Source organism: Dipodomys spectabilis, unplaced genomic scaffold, assembly GCF_019054845.1.
Source record: "Dipodomys spectabilis isolate Male_0828 unplaced genomic scaffold, ASM1905484v1 ptg000499l, whole genome shotgun sequence".
Lineage (NCBI taxonomy): Eukaryota > Metazoa > Chordata > Mammalia > Rodentia > Heteromyidae > Dipodomys > Dipodomys spectabilis.
This window is the reverse complement of record NW_024871176.1, coordinates 2,316,147-2,342,966: the sequence shown is the minus strand read 5'-3', so window position 1 is coordinate 2,342,966 and position 26,820 is coordinate 2,316,147. Positions and strand designations below refer to the sequence as shown.

The window sequence follows — 26,820 nt, the reverse complement described above, 5'->3', positions numbered from 1 at the left end:
CAAGTCCTTTGCATTTTGGAGCTATTCTGCTATTACCACTCATGAAAGTCACAGCTAGGAGCTCTTTTCTATAGAAGGACTGACCACTAATAACAGCTTTCTTCAGGAGAAGTTAGTGGAGGGAGGAGGGGGAGTGGAGAGTAGCCGGATGGTCAGTGGTAAGACTACTGGCTTATCAACTGCAAAAGGCCCTGGATTAAAACATCAACACCAATCAAAACAGAAGGAAGGGGGCTGGGAATGTGGCTTTGTGGTAGAGTGCTTGTCTAGCATGCATGAGTCCCTGGGTTTAACTCCTCATGAATCAAAATAATTGAAAAAGATTTTTTTGCCAGACGCCAGTGGCTCATGCCTGCAATCCTAGCTACTCAGGAGGCTGAGATCTGAGGATCGAGGTTCAAAGCGAGCCAGGGCAGGAAAGTCCGTGAGACTCTTATCTCCAATAAACTACCAGAAAACCAGAAGTGGCTCAAGCGGTAAAGCGCTCACCTTGAGGTAACGAGTGCAGGGACAGCGCCCAACCCCAGAGTTCAAGCCCCATGACTGACAAAAAAAAAAGAACACACACACACACACACACACACAGCCAGAAGGAAGGAAATAAATTTAAAAAAAGAAAAGAAAAGAAAATGGATAAGAAACCAGTAGATTATTGGATTAGGAGTAAGGAAGTTTGAGCTGTAGTTCTTACTCTATTACTTTAATGCTCTGAAATAATGGGCACATTATTTACATCTTTCTGAGCTTTAATCTCTCACCCACCAAAATGTAGACTTTAGGAATGTAAAGTGTTTGAAACGGCATCTGTATATAGATGATTAACTTGTTATTTCAACAGGAGAAGAAACTCAGCTGAGAAATAAAGGTATCAAAGAAAGGTGGATTTTCCTTTTTTTGTGTGTGACATTCTATCCAGAGTTACTAGGCTCTTCTTGAGTTTCCCTGAATGATTAGCCTAGAGAATGTTAACCTATAGAACAGATATGACAGAAATCTTTTTGGATGAATGGGAAAGGCCAGAAGATGGAGGCAAATTTTGGCAATCTAATTCCTTATATCCAAGAATAGTAACATCTGTTTGCTTCCCATAAATTCTTAGGTACCCTGAAAGTCAGAGCTTGCACTAGTTTTCAAGGATCTTGGAAGAGAGGGTCCTGTAAGAGAAGGGAAAATGAACCTTACCTGTGAATCAATGCATGAGAATGTAGATAGGCTAGCCCCTGCAAAGCACCATGGGTAATGGCAGCAATCTCCACTTCCTGAAGTGGCTTTTTATGAACTGAGGAAGGAGGAAGGGAAAGTTGATCACATGTCTCGTCATTTGAAGATGTGGAAATAATATTTACCTAAATACATAGGGTATATATTTTCTAGAGAATAGCAATTCATGATCAGATAAAAACCAAATGCAAGAAACAAAACAGACCCACCCCTCAAAACAAAACAATAAAACTTTAATATTCATTAATACATTGCTAATTTATCAGTCAGTTGCCAGTTAATGCCACACTGCTTCCAACTGGTGTGGTGTGAATGTACCACATGTCCTTCTGATATTTTAGATGCCTGGAGTATTCTAGGTCACATTATTCTTCTTTACCACAGAGCCATCTATAATTACCCCCTCTAACCACAGGTTTTCATTATTTGTGAAAGCAGCTAATAAGCAATTTCTATTCAGAGATCAAGGATGATCTAAGACATATTTTAATGTAAAATTGTAACATAGCTTCTGGTTATAACAACATCTGCAGAGAAGAATTGGGTCAGTTGCTATATTGGAAGGGGTTAAATATCAATATATTTGTTAACTCTTAACTCTCTGTTACGTGTATGCAGGCATTTGATGTGTTTGATTACATACATGCCACATCATATTAACCCAATAATTTATCAGGACCTGCCGTGGATGGGCCATGAATGAATGGCAGGAGAGGTGTTAACATCATGTGATGCTTCAGTGATAGTGCAGGATGTAGTTTGCATAGCTTACCAGTACTATCCTTATCCTTATCCAAGTGGACTACTCCAGACTGCACTTTACTACAGGGACAAATAATGTGTTGACCAAAGTAAAACAGAAAGGAGGGTATATCCAGTGCTTTCATTTACAGAGCTTACCTTCTAACAAGTCAGAAGCAGAGCCTAAGCAATACTCCATCACCAACTGTAACAAAGTAAAAAAATTGGAACAAAAATATTAAATGGTAAATTCTAAAAATGAATAATACATCAGTATTCAATTGGATGTTATTTGGAGTAGCATGATGAAATCTGTCTCACTGTCCTGCTAAAGAAGTGAGTCATCCTTCATCCAGTGTATCCCCTCTATATATACCACCCACCATAGTCACTTAGCACTCATCTTGGTTATCAAATCAACTTTCAGATCAGCTTTCACAGTGCTTCAGTGCCATGTTCAACTAAACCTCAGTTTATTCAATGATGCTCCCAATTACAACTGGAGAGGTTGTTTGTAATTTTACTGAAGTATACATTTGGAAATGCTTTACTGTTTATTAGTTAGTTATTAGCAACTGCTATTAATATCTTACTGTGCCAAATGTTAAAATTGTAGACCTTATCACAGATGTATAAGCATGGGGAAAATCAAACTATAAGCAGAGACTGGTATTGTTTATGGGTTCAGGAATTCACTGGGATTCTTGGAACAACACCTCCCCCCAGGGAAATGAGGTCAGGGGCTACATTGGTTTCCATGGAATATGTCTGTTAGGGATAACAGCATCTTCAGAATGCTGGCTGTCTTTGTCATCATGAGGTGACAGGGAGTTGGAGCTTGCTACCACTGCCCAGCATGAATGGAGAGTTACTGTACTACACATCACTAGCTTGGGGAAAAAACAAAACAACAAAATTTCAAATCCAGGCCAGGTGTGGTGGTTCATGCCTATAACTAGCTACTCCAAAGGTAGAGATGAGGATGATAGTTCACCAGGGCAAAAAAATTCACAAGATCTGATCTCAACCCATGGTTGGTTGTTGTGATCCATATTTGTTATTCCAGCTACATGGGAGCATAAATAGGAGGATCATGGTTCAGGCCAGCTGGGGCAAAAAAAAAAAAAAAAAAAAAAATGTAACCCTATTTTAAAAAAGCAAGAAAGGCTGGAGGTGTGGCTTAGCAGTAAAGAACCTGTCCAGCAAGTGCAAAGCTCTGAGTTCAAACTCCAGTACTACAAAAAAAATTCAAAATCCAGATTATGGTTTTTATTGAATGTTCACTATAAAGCTGAAAACTCTGAAAGTGAACTGTTCAGAGTCAGGGACCATTTGTATACAACTTCAAAACTGAATGGAATATGTTCAGTGTGTATATTTTTAAAGTTATATGTTAAAATTTTCAATGTTTTTGCTATAGATATTCTTTGTTTTGTTACTCCATAATATGAAAAATGTAGATTGTGCTTCTGAAACTCCAGCTGCTCTACCTTTACAATCACTGGTCTGGCTTCTAGCTGTACTAGCTTCTTCCTCCTGGCAGATTATTCTTGAACCCATTTGTATGCATTTCTCCTGAAGCTCCATTCCTAGGGTCACCTTCTAATTAGTTTATCAGACCAATTATAGATAGAAGCTAGGTAACCAAGCTTATTAGCACTCTAAGTAATCTAAGAGTAAACAGCTTTTCCTGAAGTAAACAGGATTTGCTGAAGACTTGAAACATATGAGATTTAGAACCTGGATTTTGTAACATTTATTCTGCCTAATGGAAATCCCATTCTAGACTCTTCCAAGTCATCAGAGATTGCTAGAGAACTGATTTCCAGATATAAAGATGCTCCTTTGTTTAATTTCTTCTGTTCAGAATGGAAGTAATTGTTGTAGGTATCTTAAGGTCTGTATGAGTGGAAATGTTTATGTTGACATATACTGCTTGAGAACAAAAACTCCATCCATAATTAAGGAGTATGCATAGGAAAGGACTTGGTACAGGTAAGCACTGAATCATAACTTAATTGAACTTTCAGTTATTAGAAGTGCAGTCTGATACCCTGCAAAGTTTAATATTTTCATGTTGTAAGTGATACCCATTGAGCCAGCTTAAAAATAGAAATGCAATCATATAAAAATATCCAATAGAGGGGGACAAATTACTTTTTCAGTTGGTCTTGTGATTAAACAATGCACAGATGGGGCTGGGAAGGTGGCTCAGAGTATTTGCCTTGCATGCAAGAGGCCCTGGGTTTGATTCCTCAGTACCACATAAGCAGAAAAAGCTGGAAGTGGCGTTGTGGATCAAGTGGTAAAGTGCTCACCTAGAGCTGAAGAGCTGAGGGACAGCGCCCAGGCCCAGAGTTCAGGTCCCACGACCAAAAAAATCCACAAAAAAACCACAAACAACAACAACAACAAAGAATACACAGATTAAAATATCCAACACACTGCCAACTATTTTTTGTGTGTGTGTGTGAGTTGGAGTTGCGGGGGGAGGAATAAAAAAATGAGTAAGACAAAAATGTTCAGATGTGACTCAAATGCCTTGCCATTTGCTTTCACAAATAAAACATTATAAGATGCTGTTATTGGGCTGGGATGGTGGCTCAGTGGTAGAGCGCCTGCCTTGCATGCCTAAGGCCCTGGGTTCGATTCCTCAGCACACATAAGCAAAAAGAAAAAAGCCGGAAGTGGCGCTGTGGCTCAAGTGGTAGAGCGCTAGCCTTGAGCTGAAGAGCTGAGGGACAGCGCCCAGGCCCAGAGTTCAGGCGCCACGACCGGACCCAAAAAAAAAAAAAAAAAAAAGATGCTGTTATTAAGACACCACCATTATTTGCTGAGTGTTGACAGGAGATTTCTAATATCCTTATACTTAATCTAATGGAATCATTTAATCTTATGGAATGTATATCTTAAGACACACTTGGAAGTATTAACAAATGTCAAATACTGGTAACAAAATTCAAATGGATCAGAAATGGGACTGAGACTTTTATAGTTCTGATAAGCAATAGGAAGAATATTTAAGAGACTCTGACTTACCCAAGCAGTGTGCTCTTTCAAATAACAGCCTTTGTACTCAATTGTATTAGGATGCTTCAGCTGTCGTAAAAATTTAACTTCTTTAAGTATATCTTGCCATTTCTATTGAAACTCAAAAAAGAAATGTTTTCAGTTTCAAACTGAAAATAGCATTTTATCAAGTGTACATGTATAATGTCATCGTGGTTATAAATGAGCATGTGGTAAATGTTTCAAAAATGATGGAGCATTTTAAACTTGTATTATTTCTGAAGTTTGAGTACATGTAACAAAAACATCACTAAGTGTATTATAATAAATTCATATTATACATGTCCATGTCCTATTCTGGAAAATAGTTAATTAAGCTAAACTATTAGGAACTTTTATTCTTTCCACAAGAAGGGGAAAAAAGAATTGTGATAAGGAAACATTTAAAAACTTTGTGAATTACTTTTCTGTACCTTTTATTTAATTTTAATAGACACACAGTAATTGAATGTATTTGTGGGGTACAATGCAATGTTCTTATATATCAAAATATTGTGTCATTTTCCAATCAAGGCACTTATCATATCTATCACCTCAAACAGTTACCATTTCTTTGTGGTGCGATCATGCAGATATTCTCTTCCAGTTACTGTGAAATATACACTGTGCTGTATCATTACTCATGGTCACCCTAGAGTGCTGGGAAAACCAGCCCTTCACCTTTGCTGATGCATCAGCTTGGACAGCTGTGGTCTCCTCTTACCTCATGTGTCTGTTTTCCGCTGTAGGACATTTTCTTAACTGCCACCACCTCATTGGTGTGAGCATTTGTGGCCTGCATTCGGGGGAAAGATGAAAAATAAAAACAATGAATCATGTTTAATATTTGACTAGAGAGTTTAATAAAAATAATATCCTCAGAGTTCAGTGCCACTGTTTAGAGATGCTCTAAGTGGAGCAACTTCATATCTCAACTGTTCTCAGAGAATATTTCTCTTTATCCTTTTCTGAATGTAAGTTCACACACACACACACACACACACACACACACACACACACACACACACACACACACACACACACACACACACACACACACACACACTGTTTTTTGCCAGTCCTGGGGCTTGAATTCAGGATCTGGGCACTGTTCCTGAGCTTCTTTTGCTCAAGGCTAGTGCTCTACCATGTGAGCCACAGTGCCACGTCCAGCTTTTCTGTTTTTGTGGTGCCGAAGAATCAAAACTAGGGATGCATGCTAGGAAAGCGTTCTATCACTAAGCAACATTCCAAGTCCTGAATGACTGTTTTTAGGTACTTACGAAATACACTGCTCCAAAACTTCCATGTCCAATTTCATGCAAACCAATAAAGAGTTCTTCAGGGTCATCTTTGTAGAACAGATCAGCAATCTCTGGGTCCTTTGGTACCCCTTTACGCATGGTGGCCACTCCTGCAATGACTTTGCTTTCCAATACCCCAGTCAGTTGTATCTCTCATTGACAGCTCTGAGTATTTACAAATCTTCAGTACCTATAGTAAAAAATAAGTGTTCAATTAGGTCATTTATAAGTCATTATAAATACAAATTAATATTAAAGTTATCGGGGGTTTACGATTCAGTATTAAAATGACAAAGCTGTCCAAATGAAAAATAGAACAAGTGTTTGGATAAACATTTCTATACAAAGATACACAAATGACATTAGCACATGTAATGATGCCCAGTATTGTTAGTGTATTAGAAAATTAAAAGTAAAATGTCAAACAGACACTTCTTCATACTCTCCAGAATGGCTATCATCAAGAATATAAGTATAAGCCGAGTGCCTGTGGCTCACACCTGTAATCCTAGCTACTCAGATGGCTGAGATATGAGGATTGTGGTTCAAAGTCAGCCCAGACAGGAAAGTCAGTGATATTCTTATCTCCAATTAACCACCAAAACCCGGAAGTGGTGCTGTGACTCTAGTTGTAGAGCACTTACATTGAGCTGAAGAGCTAAGGGACAGTGCCCAGCCCAGAGATAAAGCTCCATGACTATATATATATATATATATATATATATATATATATATATGCACACACACATATATGTATATATACACACACATAAATATATGTATATTTAGGTGAGGATGTGGAAAAGTTAAAACTGTCCAAAAATGCTGGAGAGAACAAGTATAAAATGACAGACATTCTGGAAAACAACATGAATTCAACCAAAACTTAAACACTGAGTTGTATCACATTGACAATTAACCCAGATATTCTATTCTTGGTTTATACCCAAGGGAAGTGAAGATATATGTCTACTCCAAACCTTGTGCATTAATGCTTGTAACAATATTGTTCATAATGGCCAGAAGGTGGAAACAATCCAAATGTCTATTAACTGGTTAACAAATAAACAAGCTGTGGCATATCCATACAATGGAATATTACTTAGCTATAAAAGGGAATAAAGTATTGGTATTTGCTATAACACGAATGAATTGTATAAACATTATGCTAAGTGAAACAAGCCAGCCATAAGAGATTACACTTTGAATGACTCCATTTATATAAAATTTCCCAAACACGTAACTCACAGAGACAGAAAATAGATTACTGTTTCCTAGGAGGGTTTGGAGAACGACAGCCAAAGGGTCTAGGGTTTTCCTTCAAAGTGATGAAATGTGACCTGATTGTGGTGATGACTGCAAGGCTCTGGAATCTTGCTCAAAATCACTCAATTGCATATATATATATACATATATAATTTATTTTTTGGTGCTAGTCCTGGGGCTTGAACTCAGGGCTAGATGCTGTCCTTCAGCCTTTTGGCTTAAGGCTAGCCCCTAACCATGTGAGCCACAGTGCCACTTTCTGCTTTTTTTTGTTGCTTAATTGGAGATAAGAGTCTCACAGGGGAAGTGGCACTGTGGCTCAAAGTGGTAGAGTGCTAGTCTTGAGCAAAAGAGCTCAGGGACAATGCCCAGGCCATGAGTTCAAGCCCCATGACTGACCAAAAATAAAAATGAAAATAAAATTATATATGGCTGGGAATATGGCTTAGTGATAGAGTGCTTGCCTAGCAAGCATGAGGCCCTGCATCCAATTCCTTGGTACAATATAAATAAAAAATAAATAAAATTGATTTTAAAAAAAGAGTCTCATGGGACTGTCCTGCCTAGGCTGGCTTCAAATGATGATCCTCAGATCTCAGACTTATAAGTAGCTAGTATTATAAACATGTGCCACCAGTACCTGGCTCACACACATGATTTTTTTTTTTCTGTCAGTCATGGGGCTAATAGTCATAGTATGGGTGCTGTCCCTGAGCTATTTCTACCATTTTGAGCAATCTACCACTTTGAGCCACGCTCCACTTCTAGTTCTCTGATGGTTCATTGGAGATAAGAATTTCATGGACTTCCCTGCCTGAACTGGCTTTGAACTTTAATCCTCAGATCTCAGGCTCCTGAGAAGCTAGGATTATAGGTGTGAGCCATCAGCCCCCAGCTACACACATGGTTTTTATTTCTACATTTGCACTTACATAGTACAGTCAGTGTTTCTTCCTTAACCCATTAGCTAACTAAGCTATATATCTGGCTGTTGGCCAATAAGACTACTTTCTCAAAACATGAGCCAGTGAGCTTCACTATAAGAGAAAAAGGTGATCAATTAAAAGAGTAAAAGACAGTACTAAGAGATGTTCCTTCCCTTGTAACACAATAATAGCTTTGAGTGACAATGCATATCATTCCCTATATCTGTCTAGTTAATTCATTAGCATGGGTAGCTCAGTAGCCTCTTCACCACTACCCCTCAATCCAACTCATTCTTTCATTCTGGAATCACTTACTACTTGCCACATGCTCTATTGGGACAGGTGTTGGAGACAGATTGGGATGTGGTCCTGGTCCTTAAAGGGTTTCCAGTCAAATAGGGTGACAGACATTAAGTTACAATGACAGGAATGACACAATGGTTGCCATTGATGGCTTTTATGAAGAAAGCTTGAACTCTTTTAATGTAAGGATGCAAGAGACTGACTTGGCCTGTTTATGACTTAAAAGTGAAAAAGCATGCCCTTTTAGGGAAAATAAATGTAGTTCATTTAATATGGATGGATGGGAGAGCTGGAAGGAGAAAACACACAGCTGGTATTAAGCCAAGGAAAATCACAAAAGGCCTTTTAAACCGTATTAAGAAATTTGGATTGTATCCTGAGGGTAACAGGTCCCTGAAGGCTTTAAATAGGAAAAAGGATGTCCCTGCCAACACTGCACCTGCCATCCTGGGCAGAGGTCCTGCCAAGTCATGAGTACCAATGAGCGAGTACAAAGGCACCTCATCAGGACTCTTAGAGAAGTAATCTAAGTCTGCCTGTCAGACAGGTAGCTGAGAGTACAAACTGAAAACTCACAAAGTATTTTTTGCCTTCACTGTTTATATCAAAGAACAGGAAAGAGGAACAAAGATTTAATCAAAGACATGCCTTTTGGAGACCATGCTTAAAAGCAAAGTATGAGATTGCCTTCAGGAAAACAGAAGGATATATGATCTAAATTTATGAGAACAAACATCTTTTCAATCATCAAATTGTATTTTAAACTTCTGAATGTTTTGGTTTCAATGATAATGCTAAATATACTGTGGATTATGATTTAGATGGAAAACATAGATTGCTAATGTCATACTACAGAACCGACTGATTTTTGAAGCTACCAATATTTAAATGTAAAAATGAGATCATAGAAATTTCTAGGAAAAAAACTACAAGTTAATACTTAATTAGTAAACAATATACTAGGGACCAAAGTTATAAACTATAATCAATAAGCTTGACTACATGTAATGAATAACTCCTTTATGTTGAAAAAATGTAATGAAGGGAGTTCTGTTTCTAGCAAAGGTGGAGCAATAGGGACTAGACTTATTATTTGCCATCAGAAATAAATGAATATAGTACTTCAAGAAATGGGATATTAGGCAAAGGATAAAGATCCCTGATGTAAGAAAAACAAATGATAGAAGCAACATCTGTCCTAGCTTCATGTCCTGGGAGAGGTTCCAAACCATGGTACTAAGGGATTGCCAAGGAGGCTAGTAGACTCTTTAGTTTGAGACTAAGGTAAGAATTAGGTGACTGTGGTAACTGGAGTTCACAGGCAGAAAAACAGGGTTTGGGGATCTGCAGGAGTTCCCTTCAAATCTTCAGGTGAGCAGAAATTAGTGAAGCATGTGAGAAGAGGCCCTAGTTCAGAAAAATATCTCCTGAAAAGAACAGAGAAAACAATACCTGGTGCTCACAAAGGGCTGTTCTCACTAGCCAGGACAGGGAATCTCTAATTCATGGGCATTGGTGATAGTATTCAGAAAAGTCCGAACTCAGCATTAGGAATAATTCCTTCTGAACTAAATCTTAGACTCTGATTTCTAACAAATTTTAAAAAGCAGGACCTACAAGGGTGAAATTATTTCTGTATAACATAACTAAACGGGAAAAGATATAAACACTAACCAAAAGGGAGCTGAGCTAGCTATACTAACATAAGATAAAGAAGATTTCCAAGCATATTAGTGTTGATAATGAACGCTGTTTTACACTGATAAAGAGATCAATTATTTCACCAAAAGGACATAATAATCTTAAATGTTTATGCGTTTAGTAACACGTTTTAAAATATATGGTTAAAAATGAAAATGTATGGGGAAGGTGGCTCAGTGGTAAAGTGCTTGCCTTGCATGCATAAGGCCTGGGTACGATTTCTCAGCACCACATAAGCAGAAAAAGCCAGAAGTGGTGCTGTGGCTCAAGTGATAGAGTGCTTGCCTTGAGCTGAAGAGCTGAGGGATAGTGCCCAGGCCCAGAATTCAAGCCCCATGACTGGAAAAAAAAAAAAAAAGCCGGGCACTGGTGGCTCATGCCTGTAATCCTAGCTACTCATGAGGCTGACATCTGAGGATTGTAGTTCAAAGCTAGCCTGGGCAGGAAGTCTGTGAGACTCTTATCTCCAATAAACCACCAGAAAACCGGAAGTGAGGCTGTGGCTCAAGTGACAGAGTGCTGGCTTTGAGCTGAAGAGCTGAGGGACAGTACCCAGAGTTCAAGCCCCACAATGACAACCACCACCACCACCAACAACAACAAAAAAGAAAATGTAAGGAGAAATGTACAAATCCATAATATACGAACACAAAAATCTATAACATACAAAATATACAAATACACAGAGGTTTCAATATACTACTCTCAACCATTGACAGGAATCAGTAAGGACATAGATCTTAACATTATCAACCAATTACAACAGAACTCTGTCAACAGCAACAGAATACACATTCTTTTCAAGTGCACACAGAACATTCATGTTGTATTCTGAGCCATGAAACAAGACCCAGTATGTTAAAAGGACATAAGGCATAGTGAGTACATATTTAAAATAATGGATTTAAATAGATACCTATAATTGATACCTGAACAATTCCAAATATAATGAAATTAAACAACACATTTAAAAATAATCAATGGGTCAAGAACAAATCAAAAGAGGAATTAGAATGCAGTTTTATCTGAATGACAATGTAAGTACAATGTGTCAGACTTTGTGTGAGGCTGTTGAAACTGACTTAACAAGGAAATCTAGGGCACTAGATTGTAGATTTGGAAAGGAAGAAAGGTCTCAAGTAAGTGTCCTCAAATTGCACAATTAAAACAACAACAACAAAGACCAAGAGAAAAAAAGCAAATTAAGACTAAAGTGAAGAGAAAATAATAAAGATTAAAGCGGGGGGGGGGGGGGGGAAGGGGGAGGATGGGAAGGGATGGGAAGGGGAAACAAAGGAGGAGGCTACAATGCTTGATAAGAAATGTACTCATTATCTTGCCTATGTAATTGTAACCCCTCTGTACAGTATTTTCACAATAAAAAAATTAAAAAAATAAAATATAATCATACCAAAAAAAAGATTAAAGTAAAAAATCAATGAAAGAAAAGCCAGAGAAAACTGAAGAAGAAAATAAATGAAAGCAAAGTCAATTTGTTGAGAAGAATAATCATACTTGTACATTTTTTACCAGATTGACTATATGAGAGTTATACAAAAATATAAAAAAATCATAAAATTTAAAATTGGAAGTCAGGAATGAGAGAAGAGACATCAGTACAGACTGTTCAGAGACCAGAAGATCAGGGGCTATGAGGAACAATATTATACAAGTAAGTTCATTAACTTACAAGAGACAAACACTTCAAAAGACACAAAGCACTGTAGCTTGCTCCACAAAAAGATAATCTACATAAGCTTGTATCTATTAAAGTAATTGAATTTGTAACTTGAAGTATTCCTGCAGAGAAAATACCAGGCTCAGATGGCTTTCTAACACGAGTCTAGGGAATATCTCCAATTCTATACAATTCTTGTAGAAAATTGAAATGGATGATTGTTCCAATTTATATGACTATGTCTCAGCCTATGAGGCTTGCCTACCTCCTGATATCAGAACCAAAAGCCAAAGGCATACAAGGCAAAATGCACAAAATTGAAAACATCTGCTTTTTTAAGGCACTTAGGAGAATAAAAAAAGAGGCAACTTGGAGGGGGGCTGATGGCAGGGGTAGCACTAATCAAGGTACATTGTACTCATAAATGACATGGAGTTAAAACCCATTTGTACAAATACTTAAAATAATAAAACAAAATTAAAAAGCCAGGCAAGTTATTGGGGAAAAACCTTTACCAAACCTATCTCAAAACAGACTATATCCAGAAAATATAGAAAATTGGCAAAACTCAGAAATAATAACCTAATTTGAAAAAGATTATAAATATCACTATTCATTAGGGAAACAATGGTGAGGTGAGGAGTTGCTATACACTTATTAGAATGGCTAGCATTAAAAAAAATCCAAGTGTCAGGGCTCAGGCCTGTAATCCTAGCTACTCAGGATGCCAAGATCTGAGGATAGCGGTTCAAAGCCAGCCTAGGCAGGAAAGTCCCATAAACTACTCAAAAAGCCAGAGTAAGCTGGGCACCGGCAGCTCACGCCTGTAATCCTAGCTACTCAGGAGGCTGAGATCTGAAGACCGCAGTTCAAAGACAGCCCGGGCAGGTTTATCTCCAATAAACCACTAGAAAATTGGAAGTGGCACTGTGGCTCAAGCGGTAGAACGCTCACCTTGAGCTGAAGAGTGCAGGGACAGTGCCCAAGCCCAGAGTTCAAGCACCATGACTGACCAAAAAAAAAAAAAAAGCCAGAGTAGCGTTGTGGCTCAAGGGGCAGAGTGCTCACCTTGAGCAAAGCAGCTCAGGGACAGCGCCCAGGCCCAGAGTTCAAGCACCCAAAACCTAACCAAAACAGATTTGGCCTACATTAACTGGATCTCTAATACATTGCAGGCAGGAATGTAGTCAGTCACTCGGGCTGGGAAGGTGGCTCAGTGGTAGAGCGCTTGCCTTGCATGCCTGAGGCCCTGGGTTCGATTCCTCAGCACCACATAAGCAAAAAAGAAAAAACCCGGAAGTGGCGCTGTGACTCAAGTGGTAGAGCGCTAGCCTTGAGCTGAAGAGCTGAGGGACAGTGCCTAGGCCCAGAGTTTAGGCCCCATGATCAGACCCAAAAAAAAGTAGTCACTTGAGCAAAACACTTAAAAAGTTACACAGTTGTAGGTATTCCACTTGGATTTACCCAGGAAACCCTTCACACCCATGTTCACAGTCTATTTTTTTTTTTAATAGCCAGAACTGGAAGCAGTCCAGATGTCCATCAACAAATGGGTGAGCAAGCACGCGATGGAATGCAGCAGCCGTCAAGGGACTGACTGGTGCATGCTACAACATGGTCAGCTGCAAACCGGCCATGCCTAGTCAGGGAGTCAGGTAAAAAGCCAGTACATTCTTCATGATGTCAGTGATATGAAATTCTAAGATACACCAACAAAGAGGCAGAGCTTCAGTGGCTGGCTAGGACAAGGCGGCTGTGAGAGGGTAAAGAGGGACTAAAGAGGGGTGTGAGGAAGTTTTAGAGAATGAAAGGTTTATTATCTTCACCAAAATCAGCTTTAATCTCTATCTATCTATCTATCTATCTATCTATCTATCTATCTATCTATCTATCTATCTATCTATCTGATAGAAGTATGCATTTATTAAAGTGAAAGGCAACTGAAGTGAGAAAATCCTTGCAAAATACATACCAGTTAAATTTTTCTTAATATTAGAGATGTACACATATCTACATACACATACATGTTCCCTCCAACTCAAGAGCTATAAATAAGAAATTCAAAAGAGAAATAGCTCTCCTTAATGTATCAAATACATGTAACTACACTAATAATCAAAGAAGCACAAACTTACAAGGCATTTGATTTTACATGCCAATTTGGCAAGATCATAGTGCAAATCTATTTTTTTGGCAAGTACAGAAGGAAGCAGTCACTTTCATCTGTTGCTGGGAGGGATGGAGCACCATGTGCCCTGACCTAGTGATGCCCCTGGGAGGGGGTGGGGGCTCCCCCAGTGGGAAGGGCTCATGTTTGCTTATCCTGCTTTAGCAGAAGAGGTTGGTGGAAGCAGGCTGAGCACAGAAAGTGGTGATAGTGAACAAGGAAAGTGTGGCTTCTTCAGCCTACAAGCTTGGGTTTCTTTCTTTTTTACTGTGTTTTTCTTGTTATTATACAGGTGATGTACAGAGAGGGGTTACAGCTACATTTTTTCTTGGACAATGTCACCCACACTTGAAGTTCTCTGCAGTTTGAGTTTTAGCTTAAGTAAGTATTGTGATTTCAGATAACTCATTTTCTTTTTTTTGCTTATCTGTATTTAGAAAATTTGTCTTGAAACTTCTATTCCTTGTGTAAATAGAGAAGTGACATGAAACTGATCTGGTGTGGACCCTAGATGTCCCTTAAAACCCAGGCTACAGGCTTAGTACCCAAGGTGGGGCTATGGGGAAATAGTGGAATGTAAGAGTCCTTGTGGGAGGTCTGTAGGTCATTGGGGTGCCCTACAAGGGCATTTAAGTACCCTGCTCATTTGTCATTCCCTCCATTGCTTCATGGTCATGAGGTGGGAAGCTCTGCTCCACGAGGCACTCCAGCCATGGGTCCAATCCATCATGGAACAAAACCTTCAATCACTGTGAGCCAAAGTAGTAAACCTTTTCTCTGTCTAAGTTTATTATCTCAGGTATTTCATTATGGTCTCAGAAGGCTGACTAACAAAGAAAGCATTTAGATTTCAAAATCTAACAATAAAGTATTAAAACCAAAAAGGCTACATATATATTTCTGGAAAACAAATTGATAATTGGAACCAATAAACTTTAAGTAAAGCTAGGTGCCAGTGGCTCACACTTGTAATCCTAGCTCATCAGGAGTCTGAGATCTGAGGATCACAGTGCGAAGCCAACCTGGCAGTTATATCAGCAGTTAACCACCATAAAATCAGAAGTAGCACTGTGGTTCAAAGTGATAGCATGAAAAAAAAAAAAGTGGTAGCATGCTAGCCTTGAGTGAAAAAGCTCAGAGACAGTGTCCAGGTCTTGAGTTCAAGTCACACGAGCAACAACAAAAAAAGAAGAAACTTTAAGTAAGCTATTTCTTTTAAGTTATTTCTTCTCTACCTGGTCAGGAGTAAGAATAATGAAAATCTATTAGGAAATAATTTGAAGCCGTTCATAAAATATTCTATCCTACTTTTATTTATATTCTTACTTACTCTTTTATTTTTCTTGCAAATAAAATTAATTCAGAAAATCCAGAATATATAATTAGGTCCTATGTTTAGATAAACCTAAGTCACAAACCTCTTCACCATACCTTTTTGAGTGTGGCACAAGATACACCATCTGGCTCAGATGCATTGTAGCAGCAGTATCTTATTCTTCCTTTGTAACTTCTGTCTTTTGTATTTTATGTGTACCTATGGAGGGAAAAGAGAGAAATACAGCATTAAAGAGACAAAATCAAAGCTTAGTGGTGCACTGTTATAGTCCCAGTTATTAAGAAGGGTGGGAATGGGGTGTAGGAAATCATTTGCGCTCAGGAGTTTGAGGCCAGCCCAGGCAATGTCTTAAAAACACAAGTCACATGATCATCCTCCTGAAGTTCAGTTCAGATGATGCCCTATCTCTGCTCAAAATGCTTCAAGGTCTCCCTCCTTCCTATAGAACACAGAACAGTTACCTCATAGACATTCAGAGGTGGCTCCAAACCAGTGGTACAATGAGTCTGTTCATTGTTCATATACATTTCACAAGTCATATCAAACTTCATCTTTTCCTGTATGGTTCCTCTGTCTACAGTGTCCAAATTCCAACCACCCTCATAGTCCACCTAAACATCACTTCATTTATGAAACCTCTCACTTTGTCCCTTTGCTTCAGTTTTAAATACACAATTATCAGTACTCTTGTGTGGCGTCCTACTCTTCAGAGTAGGTTACATATGTAAGTCTATATTTTGATGGACCCTTGGAACTCTCCCTAAGTTACTTTATAAACTGCTTTATTGAAATATAATTCACACACATATAATCTCATTTAAACTGAACAGCTCAGTTTTTTAGTATATTTACAGATATGTACCATTATCAGTTATATTTAAAGTATATTCATCATGACCACAAAGAAACCCTTTAGCCATTACCCTCCTACCCGTCCCCCAGTCCTAAGCAAACATGAATCTGCTTTCTATCTCTGTAGATTGGCCTGTTCTGGATATTTCATGAGAACAGAATTATCCAGGATCTGTAGTTTTGTGATCAACTTCTTTCATTTAGTGTAATGATTTCAAAGTTCATCTATGCACCTGTATCATGTAAAGTATGATTGTTTTACTACTGGTCACTGCTAAGTAACATTTAACTATATAAATATTCCATATTTAATTCATCCAAACATCCACCAGTTGGTGGACCTATGAACTCTTTCTTGTTTTTGGCTATTGTAGACCATGCTGCCATAATCATTGATGCACAAGTTTTTGTGGGGGCGAATGTTAGCATTCCTCTTGAGTATGTACCAGTGTGTAGAATTGTTTGACTCTATGTTTATTTATTCATTTTTGTGTCAGTACTGGGATTTTAACTCAGGGCCTGGGTGCCGTTCCTTAGCATTTTTGCTCAAGGCTAGCACTCTACATTTGAGCCACTTCTCCACTTCTGGCTTTTTAAAGTACTTACTGGGAGATAAGAGTTTCATGGACTTTTCTGCCCCAGCTGGCTTTGAATTGCAATCCTCAGATCTCAGCCTCCTGAGTATTTAGGATTATAGAAGTGAGTCACTGGTACCTAGCTTGTCTCTATCGTATTTTTATATAGTATACAATCCATAAAACCCTGGGGAAATCTTTTCTTCAATTCTACTTTTTATTTTTCTGTCAGCTGTGGGGCTTGAACTCTGGGCCTGGCCGCTGTCCCTCAGCTCTTCAGCTCAAGGCGAGTGCTCTACCACTTGAGCCACAGCACCTCTTCCTCAATTCTACTTTTGAAATTGAAAATTCAAATTTATCCTTCTCCTAAAACATGAACAGAGATATTTTTCCTTTCAACAGGATAACAGAATTAACTGAAATAATATGCACAAAATAATTTTCTTTCCTCTCCATTAACCTCCGGTAACCCCAAGTATTACATTCATAGTGAAGACTTAGAACTGTGCCAAGAATGTAGTCTTTCAAGTCTTGGGCCCTTGAGCCAACTCAACAACCCAGCTAGCTGAAGAGTAGATTTCATCAGACATGCAATTAAAATAGTGTTCTTCACTCTTTTATTCTCAGAAATGGAAACCCTCCAACAATAGTAATCAAATAAATTCCTTTTCATAGACATAACTTAATTTCTCATAAGTCTCCTCTTCCCAGAAGAAGCTTCAAGATGTTTTACCTAAGTGCTTAGTTGCCTTTTGGTGTTTTTTGTTTTTTGTGTTCTTGTGCTAAACCTGGGGTTTAAACTCAGGGTCTAGGCATTGTTCTTGAGTGTTTTTGCTCAAGGCTAGCACTCTGCCACTTGCACTATAGCTCTACTTCTGGCTTTTGGGTTGTTAATTGGAGGTAAGAGTCTTAGGGGCTTTCTTGCCCAGACTGACTTTGTAACTCAATCCTCAGATATCACTCACATGTGGAAGCCAGGAAAGTTGGTCTCACAGAAGCAGAGAATGGTAGCTAGCAAAGGTTGGGAGAAATGATAGGGAAGGAGGAAAGGAGAGAAAGGCTGATCAATGAGTTCTAAGTTATAGTCCAATAGGAGTGAGAGGTGCTGGTGCACTATTGCATTGCAGGGGCCTGGAAAGACAAAATACTGCCTATTTCAAAAAGCAGAGAGAACTTTGAATGTTTTCACTAAACTTTAAAGGACTAGCATGGCAGTCAGGTAGAGACATGCAGGGAAATCTTGTACCTATGACAGATCTGGGAATCATTTGTAAAGAAGAGAAAAGATCAAGAAAAGGCTATGGTAATGTAGGCAAAGAACTTAGAGGGAAGAGGCAGCTAGGGACAAATTCATACAGAACACTTCAAAAGCTGACTTCTAGCAAATGCTAGGTTCATGTTAAGTATGATATTATATTCTATAATTAGGCATGCATTCTATCTAATACATAATCAAAGGCTAAAATCACTTCCTTAAGCCCAAAAAATTGAGATAAGTAATCACTTAAAACTACCAGGGGGTTGGCACCGGTGTGTCATACCTATAATCCTAGCTACTCAGGAGGCTGAAATCTGAGGATTGTGGTTTGAAGCCAGCACAGGCAGAAAAGTCTGTGAGATTCTTATCTCCAATAAACTACTCAGAAAAAGTTGGAAGTGGTGCTGTGGTTCAAGTGGTAGGGTGCTAGCCTTGAGTGAAAAGGATCTCAAGGACAGCGTCCACGCCCAGAGTGCAAGTCCCAGGAATGGCTAAACAAATAATCAGTAATAAAATTTAGGTCCTTATATTTTTAAAAGATTGCAGTGATGTTTGGTTCATGTCACTGTAAAGAAAAGTTATGTTTAAATATCTGTATGGTATAGTTAAAATGTTAAATTAGCTCACTTTTAAATTGATAAGTCAATTTATAAATATATACTTAATTATAGGTATATACAGATACATGTATGTATATATGTGTAGATTAAAGATATATTATATATGTATCTATGTCTGTAGATTACAGTTTCTATAATTAGAATTTTAACTTGGAATGGAGGTTAATCAAGTTATTTCTAAGCAGCCTCACAGCAGTGAGCTGGTTCTTGGGCCATGCTAGTCCAGGTTGCATCTTGATCACAGAGCACATGATGGTATAGTAAAAACTCTGAACTAAAACATATGTATCTCAGATTCTCATTTTACAATGGCCTCTAAATAGCCTGTGGTTTTAGTGTGGATCAGGTCATTTAAATTTTTTTCTAAGTTTGAGTTTCCTGGTGCTGGAAGGCTGGTGGAGGTAATTTCTAAGTTCTATTTCAACTTGGAAAGTGTATGATTTTGGCATGTTATTCCATTTAAAAATCTTTCATTCAGATTCATACACACATATGTGTGCATGCACATGCGTACACACACCAACACACACTCAGACATATACACACACCCCCTGAGTTCAATTTATGACTCAATTTCCAACAGTCTTTAATTGCTAAAAAGCTAAGTCAAAAAGAAAACCAGAATATAAATACCCTGAGCCTCAGCAAATTGTACCTGTCGCTGATCCCCAGTGCAGCAAAGAAGATGCTGTGAGCACTCTGTATTCATAAGTTTCTTGACTCTTTGCCACAAGGTTACAATCTAGGCATGGAGATAATAGAACCACAGGTAGAAAGAAATGTTTTCAAAATAAACCTTAGGGCTAATGAAGGATTATCTAGCATGCATTTTCCCCCCTAAAATTTCACAGCTATTAGCAAATTCTTTTTTGTTATTCGTTTTTGATGGTTTCTCTCCTGTTTTCTACTTTGCTGCCCTGAACAGTGTTCCTTTAGCACTACTGGTTTTAAAGTTAAAAGTTCCATGGTATGTACTGAGGTTTGTATTGACTTTTTGGGCAAAGGGGCTTCTTAGCCTCTGCAGTGGGCTGAATTTTATTTTCCAGCCACTCTCCAATTCACATGTTGAAACACTAACTCCAAACGTGGCTTTAGAAGATACAGCCTTTAGCAGAGGATTGAGGATTTCCTGAGGTCTTAGGGTGGAGCTCTACCTTACAGGATTGATGGGGCTTAGGAGAAGAGGAAGGGAGAAAGATGGGAAGGTACTAGAGGTAGCACTTGTAGGTCAGGAAGATACCTCACCACATAATGAACCTTTAGGAATTTTGGTCTTATATATCTAACCTTTAAAACTGTGAGCAAATAAATTTCTATTGTTGTATTTTGTTCCAGAGAAGACCGGAACAGACTAAAAAAACAGACTGAAAAACTCCTCAGATGATTAAAAATGGTTACTAATCTAGTGGTTAAAATATATATTTCTTTTCCTTTTTTGTAGTTAGAATAGCAGGTTTTAAAAAAAAATAAATCTTTTCACACACATATTGATAATTCAAAGAACTAGGTGAAAAGTATTATTCTTTGAAATGGAGCTGCTTATTATGTTTAGTCTCTGCCAATAAGTGAAACCCACCACACACAAATAAGGTTCCTAGGATAGATATACTTAAGGGCAAAATCTTGACTAAAAGTCATCCTCCAGAGACTAAATTTATTTGACCTTTCAACAATGCTGCCTCCGAATATGAAGCTAAAATGTCTATGGCTCCTCAAGATAAGTGAATACAACTATTTTGCTTTACAGGTATGCAAAGAAGTTTCTTCAAGTTATTTATTTGACATTTGGAAATAAAGTGAAGTGGGGCTGAGATGTAGCTCAGAGTAGCATGCCTCACAGCATGTATGAGGCCCTCAGTTCATCCATACCACAGCAAAACCAACCAACCGACCGACTACATAATAATAATTTAAAAAACACAACACGGCATCAATCCTCCACATACCATGAGATTTAAAATACTGTTTAACCTGTTTGTAACTGGAATCAACCCTCTCCACTTCCACTAGCCTTGTCTCTCTGAAAGTCAAACCCAGCTTAAGCCCAACATTATCCACACTGTTCAAGACAGAAATCCAAGGTCCTTGCTGTGATCCGCTCCTCAATCTCATCCTTACTAACTTTACTAACCAGATGCCCCAGCTGCTCAAAATCCTCCCCTCAGACACTAAGATGCACCTGGGAGCAAAAGAAAAGAAGTCTCCTTCTTGATGAACTAGAATCCGCGCAAGGCACTGCCTATATCAGAGACGTTTTCTCTTTTTATGTTCCTGGAGAAGAGTGCTACAAATGCTTAGTTTCCCCACGGTACTTAGCATACAGGATTTAGGTTGTCTGGGTGAGTATGTCCCCATCAGAAACATGCACTGATGGAGAGCAGGGGTCCTATTTGTATCAGTACTGTCCAGAAGACTGGCTGACACATTGTGTGTGGGCCAAGAGCTGTTGCAGGCTACTAATTCACATCTGAAATTTATTAGAGCATTCTCCTTTTAGAGGAATAACATGGGAAATATTCCTATAATGTACATCACCATGATTTCTTCATGTGCTTCTCTGAATTACTGTTTCTACAGACTGCTTAAGATGAACTTGACCTTTATTTTGAAGATTTATTACTTTTATTAAATGATGTAATGTCCAAATGTCAACAACTGCAGACTGTCAGCATTCCCAGTGTACTAGCTGGATGTCTTAATGAACTGGCATTTGAAATAACTCCCATTTAAACATCTACAAACCTCTTTGGACTCAGATTCTAGATGTATTAGTTTTACAAAAGTGAAATAAGGTCTAGATTACACAGTGCACAAAACTTTAATCCTGTTCTGTAATATTTTTCCATACAAAGGGTCTTAATACATGGTATTTTTGCACTAATAAGTTTAGATTCCCTAATTAGGCCTGCCTTCATCAGCAAGCCCAAAATATTAATTGATAGAACTTCATCCAGTCTTTTACTAGGATTTTTGATCATTCACTCAATGGTAGTCTTGTGGTAAATGAAGACATTTTATAACAAGTAGAAAAGAGATAGCACACTAGTCCTGATATTAAACTACTCTGGGCATAGAGGACAGACAAAAGTAAGAGTTAATGTAATTTACACCACATCACTTCATTAACATTTATTCTGTACCTGCATCTTTGTCTGCTAGGCACTACACCTCATTTAAGCCTGAGCACAACATTGTGGCAGAGTTACTATTATTGATTTCGGTTTACAGATCCAGACCTACAGGCCAGCTTCACAGAGTTAGTGTGTAGTAGAGCTGGGATTCAAAGCTCAAGCCAGGTCTTTTAGCCCCTCTGGTTGAATTTTCAGCTAAATCATTCTGTGAAAGACTTCAGGATTCCATGCAGCCTACAAACTGCCTGAATTCTACCTATGTAATCATTCTGATTTGTTTTGCTCATAGCTGAACCAGAGACTGAACCTCTTACTCTCAAATTTTCTTTTCCCTTTGTATTTTTTAAAGGGAATATAATCCAGCACCATGGTGTACACCTGCATTCTATTGTTCTCAGGAGGCTGAGGCAGGAGGAATGATTGATCCCAGGAGTTCAAGACTAACCTGGGCAACACAGAAGCATCATACACATTCATGCACACATGTGCATACACATGTGTACACATAGAGAGGAGTATTATCAGAGAGTGGTATGCAAAACCAAGGAAGTCTAATGTTTCTAAAATTGTCTACACAAGTGTGTTTAGGTGTGCTGAACTACAGAAGTATATGCTGTTACAAATGTTCACCACACTCAGCACAGTGGCATGCTCTCCAGGGTATAGCCTGGGATATACTACCCAGTCAGATGTGGAACAGGTTACACCATCTGGGTGTGACCAATTATACTCGAGGTTGTTCACTCACTGATGATACATTTCTTAGTACTCATCCCCATTGTCGTGCGATGTGCAACACTGGTTTAAAATATAAGACTAGGGCTGGGAAGGTGGCTCCGTGGTAAAGTGCTTGCCTTGCATGCATGAGTCCCTGGGTTCAATTCCTCAGCACCACATAAACAGAAAAAGTTGGAAGTGGTGCTGTGGCTCAAGTGGTTGAGCACTGCCTTGAGCTGAAGAGCTGAGAGTCGGCGCCCAGACCCAGAGTTCAGGCCCCACAACCAGAAAGAAGGAAAGAAGGAAAGGAAAGAAAGAAAGAAAGAAAGGAAGAAAGAAATATATAAAGCTAATCTTAAAGGGTAATTATAACAAAAAAGTTAAAAAAGTAAAATAGATCGCTTTAAGACAAAATTTTATAATCATCTTAAACCTTTGAAGATGATTTGCTTGCTTTACTCCGTATGCCCACACTGCATATACAGATTCATACAACTATTCATAGCTATACTGAGTTCTGAATACACTGCCCATCTTTTAAAAATCAAAAATCATAGCATATGAATGCCAATGAAAAGGGGCACAAAATGTGTTCCAAGATATTCTTATAGTTCTAAAATACCTAAAGTTGTTCATAATTTCATGATTAACAGAGTTCTACTATTGGTATTTAAACAACAACTTGAAATCTTGATCCTTGTAGCTGTTTACTAGAGAAAAGAAGACAGTTGTGATTTAGTGAATCCCAACAAGACTGTTGAGGAGGCAAGCTTCTTCAGTGAGAGTAATCTAAGGCCAGTGGGTATTTATGACTTTCTTTTCTCTTAACCTACAATTAAACCTAATATGTACAAATCAAGTGGGTGAGTGGGCAGAGCTGGCTTACCAGGGTGTAAAATGCTTTTGTGGGAGGCTCAGAAAGGCAGCTTGTGAACCACCACCAAAACCAAGGAAGACAATTCCTTTGCTGTTAAGGAAATTGCAAAAACATTTTAGAAAGGAGTCAGCTACTTTAGTAATACAAATGTTCTGGTGGCTCATCTGAATGCCCAGAGCTCTGTATTCACTACTTAGCAGCCTCAAAGATTGAACCAAAGGCTGAGAAGACAAGGGTGCACAGGAGAGTTTCGCTTCTGCTCCCCACTCTGGCAGGCAAGGCACTGAATTAGCATCTGTCTGAGCGGTAACTTCCAAAAGTCTGAGTAGAAAATCAAGTGGTTAAAGAGATCATTGGGAGCGAATTGTATAGGAGGAGGGTTGGGGGTTGAATACAAAAGGAGAGGATCAGCATAGTAGAAAAGACTCACCAAGATAAAACCCAGCCAAAATAAAAATGGACACCAAGCAACTTTAAAAAGTAATAGTCACACTATGGTATGTATGAATGAGTGTATGTATGCATGCATGTATGTATAGAGAGAGGGGGAAGAAGGAGGACAGGGAAGGGGAGGGAAAGGGAGAAGAGAGGGAAGGGGAAGTGAGGAGGGGGGAGGGGAAGGGGATGAAGAAGGGGAGAAGAGAGAAGGGAAGGAGGGGAAGTTCAGCATACTGAAGAATTTTTTTTCTTGAATTCTATAGTTCTTTCGGTCCTTAGATAATTTTGTGTCAGTGGCCTAATGATTTTCTTTTCTTTGCTCATCTCTCTCTTTCTCTCTTTCCTTCTTTCTTCCCTCCCCCCTCATACAACCAGAAATAATGAAACAGTTTTTTAAGTATTGCTTCAGTCCTTCATTTTTGGCCCTCCCCACAAACACTTCACTTCTTTGGAGCTGGATAAATATCAGACACTACAGTGCCACAAGCTACAGCACAAAGCCACCATCCACAAAGTGTCATTAAAGCTGAAAAGAGGGGGAATGATCAAAGCCAAATAGTCAGTGGAAGCTAAATACACAAACTAGAAATGAAAAACTCGAGCATTTAGTCACTTAAATGCGAATAGTAAACTTAACAGTAAAACTTAATAGCAAAAGTTTGTGTCCGTGTTTGTTGAAACTTAAAGGATCTTTCTCACCAGGAGCAACCCTGGCACTTGTAGTCTAGCTAGACTTCTTCACCTAGAGAATTTATGAATGAGGTTTCAGCAAGATACTTTTATTTTTTTCTTTCATTTAGATATGCAATTATTAAAGTCAGAAGTAGTGGTCTGAACAGTCCAAATTCAAAGCAGGACAAAATAGTGTGGTCATTTGTGTTCATATTTTTTTTCCCTTAGACTTTCTCTTTCATAATTACATCACTTATGAACAAAAGTATTTGTATATTCTCTTTCCTGGTAGGTGTCTTTTGTCATTCTGTGTCCTGTTTTCTTGGAAGTGGGGGAAAACAAAAGGAAGCATGATTTTCTGGGTAGATCTAGGGAGGACTGAAGAAGCTATACATATTCAGAGGTGGTGAAGACAGAGCAATTTGTTGGCAAGGGACAAAGGTATGTCAGGAGCCCCTGGTCTCAGAATGAATGACAGTGTAGCCTGGGAGATTTTGTTGCTCTCCTGCTGACTACTGAAGACTGAGGGCAGCCTCACTTGTGGGCTGAGTGTGAACTCAAGAACACTTATATTTGAATGGTTTTTCTGCTTTTGCTTCTGGGCCACTTGTCAATTTAATCTCTGTCCTAGCCTCAGGTAGCATATAGATAATATAATATCTCCTATAGTATCTATAGCAACTCTAAGGGATGATCTTTATAAGTAGAAAGCTATCACAAGTTTTTTAGTTCTTACCTATTATTGTGGATAAATGAGAGTTCTTGTTTCTGAAATCTATTGGTGCTCTTATAAATAGTATGTTCTTATAAAAACCCAAAACAACCCATACCAGGAATAGCACCTTTCTCACCGTTATGCCTCAAATTATTTCTTGTAATTCTGTACATGTGGTAGTCTATTCTTGAAAAATCACAATATTTTCAGAATATTCTGAAACCGGAATCTGCTAACATGTGGGTGTTTTTAAAGTGGACAAACATGTCAGGCGCCAGTGGCTAATCCTAGCTACTTAGGAGACTGAGGTCTGAGGATCATGGTTCAAACCTAGCCCAGGAAGAAAAGTCCATGAGACTCATCTCCAATTAATCACTAGAAAATTGGAAGTGGAGCTGTAGCTCAAAGTGGTAGAGCACTAGCCTTGAGCGAAAAAGTTCGACAGCATCCAGGCCCTTAGTTCAAGCCCTATGAATGACAATAAATAAATAAATAAATAAAGTGGAAAAACTTGAAATGAATAAAGAATAGTCCGGCAGACCCTGCCTGTTCTTTTCCCACTGATATGATATCCTCCCTGCACTGGTACAGACAATTCTCTGCCACCCTACCCCACAGGATGGAACCTAACAGGAGAAGCCAGTTATGACAAACCCTCCAATAGCCATTGCAGTGATTGATTCAGGGACAAGCATGAGTACCAGTTATCCCACAGAACATCAATCACTTTCTAATATACCTCATTTTTTTTAAATTGTGAAAATACCGTACAGAGGGGTTACAATTACATGAGCAAGGTAATGAGTACATTTCTTATAAAGTATTGTTGCCTCCTCCTTTGTTTCTCCTTATTTTTTTTGTTATGTTTTGTTTGGGTTTGGTTTTCACTTGCATGTTTTCTGTTTCCCCTGCAAGGGCAAGTTTTTCAGGCTGGTTCACTGTTACATCTCCAATGTTGGAACTCATGTTTGGCGAACTGTGTTTGGCACAAGCTCTGCCAGGCTTTGACAGCTCACATCTGTGATCCTAGTTACTCAGGAAACTGAGATCTGAGGATCTCAGTTCAAAGCCAGGCCAAGTAGAAAAGTCCATGAAAGTCTTATCCCCAATTAACCAGTAAAAACCCAGAAGTGCAGCTCAAATGGCAGAGCACCAACCTCAAGTGGTAAGGCTAAGCAAGAGCTCCAGGTCCCTAGTTCAAGTTCCAAAACAGACAATCAAACAAACAAAAAACAGAAAGAAAAAGGAAAAGAAGAAAAAGAAATTGTTACTCT

General features: G+C 38.6%; 1 protein-coding gene across 3 annotated transcripts in view; it reads right to left on the bottom strand.

Annotated features, from left to right (window-relative positions):
* Taok3 (TAO kinase 3) overlaps positions 1-26,820 on the bottom strand; it is a 133,296-nt gene that overhangs the window by 58,501 nt on the left and 47,975 nt on the right. For all 3 annotated transcript variants that reach the window (XM_042669600.1, XM_042669598.1, XM_042669599.1), the window contains 6 exons: positions 15,787-15,889; positions 6,294-6,504; positions 5,735-5,806; positions 5,002-5,103; positions 2,122-2,167; positions 1,183-1,279 (listed from right to left, as the gene is read on the bottom strand). In XM_042669600.1, coding sequence (XP_042525534.1) covers positions 1,183-1,279; positions 2,122-2,167; positions 5,002-5,103; positions 5,735-5,806; positions 6,294-6,413 — 437 coding nt within the window. In that variant the 5' untranslated portion in view covers positions 6,414-6,504; positions 15,787-15,889. The remainder of the gene's footprint in view (positions 1-1,182; positions 1,280-2,121; positions 2,168-5,001; positions 5,104-5,734; positions 5,807-6,293; positions 6,505-15,786; positions 15,890-26,820) is intronic.